The following is a 12,712-nucleotide window of genomic DNA, read 5'->3' as shown; positions in this document are numbered from 1 at the left end:
GGTGTGATTTGTATAGAAGGTCCATGGACTGACCTCGGTGTGATTTGTATGGACGGTCCATGGACTGACCTTGGTGTGATTTGTATAGAAGGTCCATGGACTGACCTCGGTGTGATTTGTATGGACGGTCCATGGACTGACCTCGGTGTGATTTGTATGGACGGTCCATGGACTGACCTCGGTGTGATTTGTATGGACGGTCCATGGACTGACCTCAGTGTGATTTGTATGGACGGTCCATGGACTGACCTCAGTGTGAATTGTATGGACGGTCCATGGACTGACCTCGGTGTGATTTGTATGGACGGTCCATGGACTGACCTTGGTGTGATTTGTATAGAAGGTCCATGGACTGACCTCGGTGTGATTTGTATAGAAGGTCCATGGACTGACCTTGGTGTGATTTGTATAGAAGGTCCATGGACTGACCTTGGTGTGATTTGTATAGAAGGTCCATGGACTGACCTTGGTGTGATTTGTATAGAAGGTCCATGGACTGACCTCGGTGTGATTTGTATAGAAGGTCCATGGACTGACCTCGGTGTGATTTGTATGGACGGTCCATGGACTGACCTTGGTGTGATTTGTATAGAAGGTCCATGGACTGACCTTGGTGTGATTTGTATAGAAGGTCCATGGACTGACCTCGGTGTGATTTGTATAGAAGGTCCATGGACTGACCTCGGTGTGATTTGTATGGACGGACGCGTGTCAGGCGCTTCTCTTACCTGTCCATTTCAGCTTCCAGTTGGCAATACGCTGCATAAGCGACAATATTTTCCTGGCTGCACCGTTCTGTGATGATGGCACTGACATAAAGGACAAAGTCTGTGTTCCTGATCCCTCCATTGTCCGGGGGCCCGGAGGGGCCACAATACTTCTCTGTGTTATTGCACAGCATACATTGCTAGAGGGAAGACAGCAGAGCGATCGTTGTGAGTCACACAGAATCCCACATTATTACACCCGGCACCCCGAGTCTCCCCACACATTACACTCGGCACCCTGAGTCTCCCCACACATTACACACTCGGCACCCCGAGTCTCCCCACACATTGCACTCGGCACCCCGAGTCTCCCCACACATTACACTCGGCACCCCGTGTCTCCCCACACATTACACTCGGCACCCCGAGTCTCCCCACACATTACACTCGGCACCCCGAGTCTCCCACACATTACACTCGGCACCCCGAGTCTCCCACACATTACACTCGGCACCCCGAGTCTCCCCACGCATTACACTCGGCACCCCGGCTCTTTGTGAATGGTGCACGCTGTGTTGTGGACACACACAGTTCCCAAAACACAGCGTGCCCCATTCCCCAGAAGACAACACGAGGAGGAAAAGACTGAAGATCAGCGTGGAAGAGGCAGATTAGGAAGACTGCCTAGCAACAGGGGTTTCTGGTAAGGTTATTTTTTTCCAAAAATTTTACATTTTTTTTAAGAAAATGAATACTATTTTTTTCTCTAGGGTGGCCCTCCACTTTAAGGCTTTAGAACCACAAGTCCTACCCAGCAAAATTAGAAATCTTCATGAAGCCTCAACCCACAACGATCTTCACTATGCTCCCCCCATGTCTCCTTCAAGGCCCTCAGAAGATATCTGCTATGGCTGCTTTGGGGTATGGAAGAGCAAGTGACTCCCCCTCCCCCTACAGTTACAGAAAGTCTAAATGTGTTCTATTTATGACCAGAAAATGTAAAGCCTGACCTGACCAGAGACCCAGATAATAGGAAGAGAGCAGGAAGAGAAGAGACTCACCTGAAGATGTTCCTCCGGGACGATGACGGGGCCGCACCTTGTGTACTGAGCGCAGGCGCCATGACAGTATCTGTGAGGATCCGACTTCTTCTTCAGGTATTGATTGTTTGCACATTGCCTTCAGTCAGCCGGGAGAGAACACAAAAGATAAGCAAATAAGACAAATGTGAAACCCCCCCTCCCCAACTCCCCCGAAGGGTTCTCAGGCCGACCGCATTCCTTAAAGTCAATCTGAATGGATCCATGCCATTGCTCTATCCTACCTGCTGTCATTCCTCTCCCTATCGCATCTAACAGAACGTGTCCATAGAAAATGCTGTGACCAGATCTCTAGATAGCAGCTGTGAAAACTCTGTGTGGAGATTCAGCTTACCTTCAGATCTGCAATGCCTGCGCCCAGGAAAGTCTGCCTGGATACAATGACATCAACTCAGCTTTCTTTCCTGATAGGCTGGCGGTGTCCCAAAGCTGCTGAGTCTGGTCAGTTTGTTAGCACAAGCCCATTATTCTATTCCTTACTATGTTTAACCCCTTCAATACCGGACACTTTCACCCCCTTCCTGCCCAGGACAATTTTCAGTAATTTTTTGCCACACTGTACACAAAATACATTTTTACCATTTTTTTTGAGACTAATAGAGCTTTCTTTTGGTAGTACAGAGATACCTTGGATTGCGAGTAACACAGTTTACGAGCGTTTTGCAATACAAGCTATTACTTTTTTTAAAATCCTGACTCGCTTTGAAAGCGTTGTTTTGCAAAAATAGCAGGATTCAAGCCTCTGGGCTGTGCTGTACCGCATTGGGGCAGAGGTGCAGGGTGCCGGTGACACTCGGAGCCACTCGGAAACACTCCATTCCCGAGTATCTCCAAGCTTCTCCGAGTGCATCTGAGCGGCTGCGTGTGTTTCGGAACGTCTCTGGCGCCCCCGCAACCTCTGGTTACATATGGTACTGCACACACTAGCAGTGCCACTGGATTATCTGAGTTTCCACTATTTCTTATGGGGAAACTCGCTTTGATATACGAGTGCTTTGGATCACAAGCATTCTTCTGGAACGAATTATGCTCGTAATACAAGTATTTAAAATAATTTAATCAGCACTGGGGTTTTTATTTTTTGCTAAACATCTAAAAAAATACCAAAAAGTTTGAAAAAATACAAAAAAATTAACTTTTTCTTAGTTTCTGTTACACAATTTTGCAAATAAGTAATTTTTTTTCTTCACTAATGAGGCTGCACCGATGGGCAACGATGAGGCTGCACTGATGGGCAACGATGAGGCTGCACTGATGGGCAACGATGAGGCTGCACTGATGGGCAACGATGAGGCTGCACTGATGGGCAACGATGAGGCTGCACTGATGGGCAATGATGAGACTGCACTGATGGGCAACGATGAGACTGCACTGATGGGCAACGATGAGACTGCACTGATGGGCAACGATGGGCAATTATGAGGATCCACTGATGGGCACTGAGGAGGCTGCACTGATGAAGCTGTTATGAAGGGCCCTGATTGGCACTAATGAAGCTGCACAGTGCCCTGATGATCAGTGTAAACAATGTACTGACAGGCTTGCCAGTTATCGGCTCTCCTTTCCTTACACAGACACAGCGTGCGAGGAAAGAAACACTGATAACCGGCAAGTCTGTTTACATGTGACAAGCTGCAATTGGCCCTTTACTGAGATCTGTGATCAGCTTTGTCCAATGGACACAGCAGTCACAAAGTGCGCCCGATACGAGCCCCAGGGGGCGTGTGGGAGGTGGGGTCCTGAGAGGACGTACATTGACTGCACTGTAGCCGTCTTCCGGCAATAGCCCCGTTGGGAATTGGTTAAACCTTCTCCCACCCCCCTCCTAACTACCCTGCGAAAGGAAGAAGTCTATACTTACCTATTCTTAGGGCACTTTGGACCGGTCACATGATCAGCCATTAGCCGCGGCTTCCGAGTAATAGAAGGACACCTGACAATGGATGCCCCATAGTAAGCCAATGGGGTGACGTCACGGTGTAAGCTCTGCAGCCGTTGTTGGTGGTCTCTCCTATACACTGAAGCCGGCCGCTGGGAAGATCACATGACCCGACCAGAGCACCCTTCAGAACAGGTAAGTATGGACCTCTATCCTTTACAGGGCGGATATAATAGGGTTTAGAAGGGGGGCGGGAACGGGTTTAAGCTTAGCTAGGAATAGAATAGACTATCACTTTAATTTGTAAGCAAATACCGATACATTCTATCAGAGGAAATAAATGACAAACCGTCTCGTCATGTCCGAATCTGGAGCTCCGGCACTCTGATAGCGCCAACACTTGCCTGCCGCTTCCTGCCAATTCCAACTGACTGGTGAGGTTTCCCATCACAGCAGTATATGGAGGAGCTGAGCCCGTCAGGATGGCCAATCATTTAGCCAGGATACTGCTGCAGGTATGTGAACCCCACAGATACCAGGATTTCCTACCCAGACAGCACAGCCAGACCTCCAGACCCCCACTAGCACAGTTCAGTCTAGAACACACCCACTGCCCTGCTGATTGGACAGCACCACATTGATAGGAGGAGAGGGAAGAGGCCAGCCCCTATCAGCAAGTTCCGTCCCAACACGTGCACTGCAGGAAAGCTAGATTGGCTCTGAAGCTCTGGCCATCCCTCTCCCAGTCTGAGTTCTGCTGTACAGCAGATTCTACTGCATTCATTATTATATTTAGCTTTAATTCCATACAAAACCCTGACATGGGGGGGGGGGGGGGTGACAGGGACTTTGGGTGACGGGTGCAGTGCCAGGACAAGGTCATCTGGCACCTGGGGCAAAGATGCCAACCCCCGTTCATGATGTGCAAGCTTAGGGGATCCTATGCCTAGTAGTCTCTTGCTTGTCACTGCCGCTATCAGTGCTTCTGTCAGCCTTGCGACAGAAGGAAGGCGCCCCCCATCCCAATAGTAAACCATTGCGCCCAGGGCAGCCGCCCCTCCTGCCAACACCCTTGACCTGGATGGGTGTTATGAAGTCAGGAGAAGGACACAGGTGTTTGCTACGGCTCCATATTGGGGAAATCACATAGAAATGGTGGCGGGATGGGTGGAGGATGGGCAGATGTCTCACCGCCTTCTGTTGGTATATCTATAAGGGATTGTACATTCAGATTGTACAGTGAGTGTTGAGCGAACGATTCTCAGACTATTCATAGGAAAGGAGTGAGTGCAATCATGAATCACTAAGGACGGCCATACACCGTTCAAATCTCTTCCTGCTGAACCAGCCGAGATTCAAACCATTACTGGGCAGGCTGATTGTACTCAAGTTGATCAATCGATCGGCCTGCCAGATTCACTTGTGATTATCGCTTGTAGCTGCTAAAACCGCTAGTGATAATTACGGTGGTCTCTCCCAGCAGCGATAACCCCCCCCCCCCCTCTACTGGGAGAAGACAACTGCCCGTCAGGAGGGATTCCTCTCAGCACTGTGTGTGTTGATGGGGAAATCGTGCAAATTTCTTTCCTACAACCCATGGTTGCAGGAAAGAAATCTGCACCATGTATGGCCTGACAGACAGATTGGGGGGGGGGGGGGGTGGGGGGTTGTACCGGGATGGACTCACCGGCCCAGTAGGATGGAGCTGCTGGGTCTTCGCACTTGGAATGTCTTCTGTAGATAGGAAATGGCTTGTGGAAAGAGCTTGTTCTGTGGAGAGAGAAGGTGACATCAGAGATCCCCCCCCCATCTTAGGACCCCCAATACAGAGCGTTCAATGTGCCCATCACAGCCCCGCACCCCAAATTCCACCCAGATTTATATAAAGAACCTTTAATATACCCATCACAGGGCCATTACCCCTAATGGCTTCATATAATGGGAGCACCCAATGCCCATCACGGGGCTGGTACCCCAAATCCAACCTATATTTAAAGAAAGCACTGCGTACCCATCACACAGGTAGTACCGCAAATCTCACCTGGCTTTTTAACCATTTGACCCCCCCCCCCCCCCCACACCATTATCTGACATTTGTTTACACGTAAAAATCTGTATTTTTTGATAGAAACATTTCTTAGAACACCCAAACATTATATAATTTTAAAGCATACCTCATAGAGCATTGGTCTCCAAACTGTGGCCAAACTTTGCTTGCCTTTATCCGGCCCTTGAGGAATTCTTCCTGCCACTGACACCAACAATGGGGCACTATTCCCCCCACTGACACCAACAATGGGGCACTATTCCCCCCACTGACACCAACAACGGGGCACTATTCCCCCCACTGACACCAACAACGGGGCACTATTCCCCCCACTGACACCAACAACGGGGCACTATTCCCCCCACTGACACCAACAATGGGGCACTATTCCCTCCACTGACACCAACTATTTCTCCCCCTAATCCCAAAGATCGGGCATTGTTTACTCCCATTGGGCACAGTCCGGCCCCCCTAAATTCTGAAGGACCGTAAATTGGCCCTTTCTTTAGACAGTTTGGAGACCCCTGGCATATACAGTGCCTTGTGAAAGTATTCGGCCCCCTTGAACTTTCCAACCTTTTGCCACATTTCAGGCTTCAAACATAAAGATATAAAATGTTTATTTTTTGTGAAGAATCACCAACAAGTGAGACACAATTGTGAAGTGGAATGAAATCTATTGGATTTTTAAAACTTTTTTAACTAATAAAAAAATGAAAAGTGGGGCGTGCAAAATGATTGGGCCCCCTTGCGTTAATACTTTGTAGAGCCACCTTTTGCTGCGATTACAGCTGCAAGTCGCTTGCGGTGTCTCTATCAGTTTTGCACATCGAGAGACTGAAATTCTTGCCCATTCTTCCTTGCAAAACAGCTGGAGCTCAGTGAGGTTGGATGGAGAGCGTTTGTGAACAGCAGTTTTCAGCTCTTTCCACAGATTCTCGATTGGATTCAGGTCTGGACTTTGACTTGGCCATTCTAACACCTGGATACGTTTATTTGTGAACCATTCCTTTGTAGATTTTGCTGTATGTTTGGGATCATTGTCTTGTTGGAAGATAAATCTCCGTCCCAGTTTCAGGTCTTTTGCAGACTCCAACAGGTTTTCATCCAGAATGGTCCTGTATTTGGCTGCATCCATCTTCCCCTCAATTTTAACCATCTTCCCTGTCCCTGCTGAAGAAAAGCAGGCCCAAACCATGATGCTGCCACCACCATGTGTGACAGCGGGGATGGTGTGTTGAGGGTGATGAGCTGTGTTGCTTTTACGCCAAACATATCGTTTTGCATTGTGGGCAAAAAGTTGGATTTTGGTTTCATCTGACCAGAGCACCTTCTTCCACATGTTTGGTGTGTCTCCCAGGTGGCTTGTGGCAAACTTTAGACGAGACTTTTTATGGATATCTTTGAGAAATGTCTTTCTTCTCGCCACTCTTCCATAAAGGGCAGATTTGTGCAGTGTACGACTGATTGTTGTCCTATGGACAGACTCTCCCACCTCAGCTGTAGTTCTCTGCAGTTCATCCAGAGTGATCATGGGCCTCTTGGCTGCATCTCTGATCAGTCTTCTCCTTGTCTGAGCTGAAAGTTTAGAGGGACGGCCAGGTCTTGGTAGATTTGCAGTGGTCTGATACTCCTTCCATTTCAAAATGATGGCTTGCACAGTGCTCCTTGGGATCTTTAAAGCTTGGGAAATGTTTTTGTATCCAAATCCGGCTTTAAACTTCTCCACAACAGTATTACGGACCTGCCTGGTGTGTTCCTTGGTCTTCATGATGCTCTCTGCGCTTTCAACAGAACCCTGAGACTATCACAGAGCAGGTGTATTTATACAGAGACTTGATTACACACAGGGGGATTCTATTTATCACCATCAGTCATTTAGGACAACATTGGATCATTCAGAGATCCTCGCTGAACTTCTGGAGTGAGTTTGCTGCACTGAAAGTAAAGGGGCCGAATAATTTTGCACGCACCACTTTTCAGTTTTTTATTTGCTAAAAAAGTTTAAAATATCCAATAGATTTCATTCCACTTCACAATTGTGTCCCACTTGTTGGTGATTCTTCAAAAAAATTAAAATGTTATATCTTTATGTTTGAAGCCTGAAATGTGGCAAAAGGTTGAAAAGTTCAAGGGGGCCGAATACTTTCGCAAGGCACTGTAGAATAATATGGTGGGTGTTGCGATTTTTTTCTCACATGGTTTTTGCACAGTGTTTTTTTAATTATTTTGAATTATAATGCAAAAAAAACCCCACACAATACATAACCCAATTTTTGGTGAAATATAAAAGATGATGGTATGCCGAAATAGATACCAAACATGTCACGCTTTAAACCTGCGCATGCCCGTGCAATGGCGACAAATGAGATATATTTTACTATCTATAGGCAACGCTTTAAAAAACTTTTACAGGTCACCAGAGGTGTATGGGTGGTACGGGAGGTATAGAGGTACAGCAGTAAGGATGGCATGGAGGTATAGCGGTACGGGCGATATAGAGGCACGGAGGTACAGAGGTATAGATTTATAGATGGTATGCAAGTATGGGAGGTATAGCTTTATGGATGGTATGGAGGTATAGATTTATGTATGGTACAGGAGGTATGGATGGTAAGGAGGTATGGGGGGGTATAGATTTATGGATGGTATGGAGGTATGGGGGGTATAGATTTATGGGAGGCATGGATGATAAAGAGGTATGGGGGGTATAGATTTATGTATGGTATGGGAGGTATGGAGGGTATAGATTTATGGATGGTACGGAGGTATGGAGGTATGGATAGTAAGGAGGTATGAGAGGTATAGAAGGTATGAATAGTAAGGAGGTATGAGAGGTATAGATTTATGGATGGTACGGAGGCATGGATGGTAAGGCGGTATGGGGGGTATAGATTTATGGATGGTACAGAGGTATGGGAGGAATGGATGGTAAGGAGGGTATAGATTTATGGATTGTATGGCGGTATAGCTTTATGGATCGTACGGGAGGTATAGAGGTACAGATGGTACGGAGATATGGGGAGGGGGGGGTATAGATTTATGGATGGTACGGGAGGTATAGAGGTACAGAGGCATAGGTGTGTGCAGCCTATTGCATTAGGGTGTGCACCCCAAAGCTCAAACACACATGAAAGGGAGGAGGCTCTGATGGTGGGAGACAGTTGATTGGGAGCCTATTACCTTACATCCTAAGTATAGGTGTAATATGTTCCTACAGTTGAACCTAGCTTTAATATAATGTGGGCATTTACACTGGCCACCAGCACCCCAACCACCCAGCTGGTGCCACCCCTGGATAATGCTAATGCATATGGGGTGATTAGGGTATGCCCAGGCACACCCAGCACACGCCTATGTACAGAGGTATAGATTTAAGGATGGTACCGGAGGTATAGGAGTACCTCCCAGAGAGCTGAAAGTCTGCAGGATCCTGGCATAGCACCCCCCGGGCAGTGTTACGGTTTATTACATAATAGATGTATTCTACATCTGGAGGAGAACATACATTACATCTTACCTTCACCAGTCTCTTCTTCACCACCACCAGACTACAAAAACAAAGAGGAAACCATTAGTGGAAATGACATCACAGCTGACACACTCATACTGACCATATAACCTGAGCCATCAGTGTGGTCACCTACCACCATCTACCTGTACAGAGACCGCACATCACCTCTGACTCCCTGATAGTGTGTGAATGTGTGGGGGAGGGGACAGAGTGTAAGCTCCTCCTCTGGTACAGAGACTGATGTGACTGGCTCAGTGTTGTTTTGGAGGGTATTATAGTGCATCTAGCCATTGCACATAATGTAATTTCAGTGCAATCTAAATTTACTCCTCCAGGGAACATTCTTCCACTAACAATGGAGGATTTTCACTCGGCTTCAACTAGTGACTTTAAAAAGTCTCAGGAAACCTCAACCTCACCTCGGGATGCCCACCTTCCCAGATGGAGTCATTTTGGGGGGTCTTCACACACTCCCCCCTCCCCCATTTTAATTTTTACCAGAAAGTCAGGGAAACAAATTTCTTCTAAATTTGAGAATAAATCATAGACAGAGATCTGTTATTTCCTCACCAAACACATTCAGAAGGTGACATTGTGGATTAAATCCATGGAGATTATTGACTGATTTCCAATATTTTATAATAGTAAATCAGGGAAATATTTTTTTAATTCAGTCTTTTTTCCTTTATATAGTATACCCCCCTCCCCCCCCCAGTGATTATTATACTGTAACTGATGTTTAGAAATTCACCCCCCCCCCAATAATATGATGTTTGTATAAATAAAAAATCCATTGTATGGGGTGGCACATGCGCGGCATGGAGCGGGGCAGTCGCACCTAGAGAGCTCCGCTCTACACAGGGCTCTCGGCTGCCTTTTTGGGATAATTTTCACCACAATAAGTACAAATTACAGGCACCCCTATACACCAACACCTGTGCATGACTGCAAGGGGAAAAAAAGAAAAGGAGGACAGCAGAAGACCTTTACTCACTACCTCCTCAGATCACCGGAGCGGACAGCATGGCTAAACATGGCGCCGGCCGGCAGTCCACACAGCAGGCTGCCGAGGAACCAGCGCTGCATGATAAAGAACTCCCAGGGAACGGTGAGTACACCCCCCCCTCTACAAAACAGATCTGGACACTGGCCTGGATGCTTTATGCTCCAAAATGATTAACAAATTTCAGTCCAAAAATCCACCACAACCCTCTCTGAAGAAATTTCAGCGGCAGGCACATGTACCGATTTACCCAAAATAAGAGCGATGAGCGAGAAATCGCTTTCAATGATTTGACCAGAGAGCACGAAAGATTATCTAATGCCGTGTACACAATTACAGGCAAATGTAGAAGATTTGGACAATCGACACAGAAGAAACAATCTCAGGATCAGAGGAGCTCCGGAATAAATCACAGATTTACTAACATACTCCACTAAATTGTTCCCGTCTCTTTTGCCTGAGCAAAACTCTCAATCCTTCATATGTGACCTCATACACCGTGCAATAGGGGCTAAACCTCCCCCCGACAAACCCCCCAGAGATATTGTTCTTTGTATGAAGGACTTCTTGGCTAAAGAGGAAATAATGCATGCAGCTCGCAGCCTAAGAAATATTACCCTAGATGGAATCCAACTTCAAATATAGCCGGATATCTCACAAGCAACACTTGATAGACGCAGGAAGATGAAGGAAATGACAACTGTTCGTTCCTCAGCCAGGATCAGATATAGATGGGGCTTTCCCTTCAAGCAGATCGTTCCCCACAATGGCCCTACATATATTGTAACTTCTATCCCAGAGGTCAAGATATCCTTATTAACTACTTTCCCCCCAGCCAATGTACATATACGGCTGGGTGGGCGTTCTCTCTTTCCAAGTGGACGTTCAGGATTGTCCCTCAGAAGGAAGGGGATCGTGCATGCGTGCCCGCGCAGCGGCGTGATCTCGATGTGCTTGTGTCACCCAGACACGGCGCATCTCCGATCAGCAGGAGGGCTCTGTGATTTGCCCTCCTGATCACATGATGGCTGTGTCCAATCACAGCCGTCATGTAATGTAAGCACAGAGCCGGTTGCTAGGCAATCGGCTCTCCCCTCTTCACACAGAAGTTTTCGGTGAGGAGAGGAGAGGAGAGCGGATCGCTGCAGCCCGCTGGTGATCAGTGAGTATGAGCTGCTTTTTATTCACGGATCACCAACCTAGTGTAAAAACACACGTCCCCACACAATGTCCCCAAAACACACATGTCCCCAAATAATAAAAATACATGCCCCCCACATATGTCCCACTAAAATCACGTCCCAATGATTAAATGATAAAAATTTCATTTGGGTACAGCGTAGCATGACCGCGCAATTGTCATTGAAAGTACGAGAGCGCTGAAAACTGAAAATTGGTGTGGGAAGGAAGGGGGTGAAAGTGCCCCCCGGTATTGAGGTGGTTAAAGTGGGTTTGATTAATCCCAGCAAGCTTCCTCGCACCCCCTCCACACCCAGACCAGCTCCCATATGGAATACACCCCCAATACAAGGAGATAGACGCAGACCCAGACATCAAGCTGGACAATGGAGTCCCAATTAAAAAGTTCCTTCATACAGAATTTCCATAAACACTTTCCAGCCTCCAATGTTCACACCCCGTTATCAGGTCTAAGAATGTGTTCAGTTTTAATTCTCAGCTTTTTTTGTCTTGTTGTCCTCTGGAACCAATAAAGCCCCGTACACACCATCAGATTTTTCCTTCAGATTTACCAAAACCATATAATATGAGGTCACACCTCAGGAGTTTCAATGTGTATGAAATCAGGCCGGCTACATGGTTTTGGTAAATCTGAAGACAAAACTCAGCCGAAAATCTGATGGTGTGTATGGGGCATAAGAGATTCTTCAGGATTTAACAGATATCCCTTACAACTATAAGTCGACAGAATAACACGACTATACAATTAGGATGTACTAACTTTTATATTTTACAGCATATAGGAATTTCTTCAATCCATTGTAAAGTCAACACTGACATCTACAGCCTTAGACCAGTACTGCAAGTAAAACTCATTTTTTTACTATCCAACACAGTCTACAGCAGCCATTCTCAACCAGGGTTCCGTGGATCCCTGGGGTTCCTCCAGAGGTTGCTCGGGGTTCCTTGAGCTGTGGCTGATGAACCACCTATTTGATGGCGCCTACAGAGTTAAAGATTCAGCATCACTTGGTAAAGCCCAGCAGCGTGACACCAGATCTCTTCTTAGCTGTCTTTAAGGGTGGCATTCTGAACATCACTTTAGACCCCTTTCACATCACACCACCCATAGCGCGGGCGGTAAAAGGCCGCTATTTTTAGCGTCGTTTTACCGCCGGACTTGCAGCGCATTTCGGCCACTAGTGGGGCGCTTTTACCCCCCGCTAGTGGCCGAGAAAGGGTTTAAACCGCCGGCAATACGCCACAATAGCAGGGTTTTGCCG

The 12,712-nt window shown here is 47.0% G+C and overlaps 1 protein-coding gene across 1 annotated transcript in view; it reads right to left on the bottom strand.

Moving 5' to 3' along the window:
• Nucleotides 1-12,712, bottom strand: part of LMLN (leishmanolysin like peptidase) — a 52,251-nt gene that overhangs the window by 21,690 nt on the left and 17,849 nt on the right. Inside the window, exons 3-6 of the mRNA XM_077449748.1 lie at nucleotides 9,254-9,284; nucleotides 5,374-5,456; nucleotides 1,769-1,886; nucleotides 729-907 (exon numbers count right to left, since the gene is read on the bottom strand). Coding sequence (XP_077305874.1) covers nucleotides 729-907; nucleotides 1,769-1,886; nucleotides 5,374-5,456; nucleotides 9,254-9,284 — 411 coding nt within the window. The remainder of the gene's footprint in view (nucleotides 1-728; nucleotides 908-1,768; nucleotides 1,887-5,373; nucleotides 5,457-9,253; nucleotides 9,285-12,712) is intronic.

The sequence above is a fragment of the Lithobates pipiens genome, unplaced genomic scaffold (genome assembly GCF_037356315.1).
Source record: "Lithobates pipiens isolate NorthernLeopardFrog02 unplaced genomic scaffold, aLitPip1_a1.2 Scaffold_22, whole genome shotgun sequence".
Taxonomy (NCBI): domain Eukaryota; kingdom Metazoa; phylum Chordata; class Amphibia; order Anura; family Ranidae; genus Lithobates; species Lithobates pipiens.
Note: the sequence above shows the minus strand (reverse complement) of the source record. Positions and strands in the feature narration are given on the sequence as shown.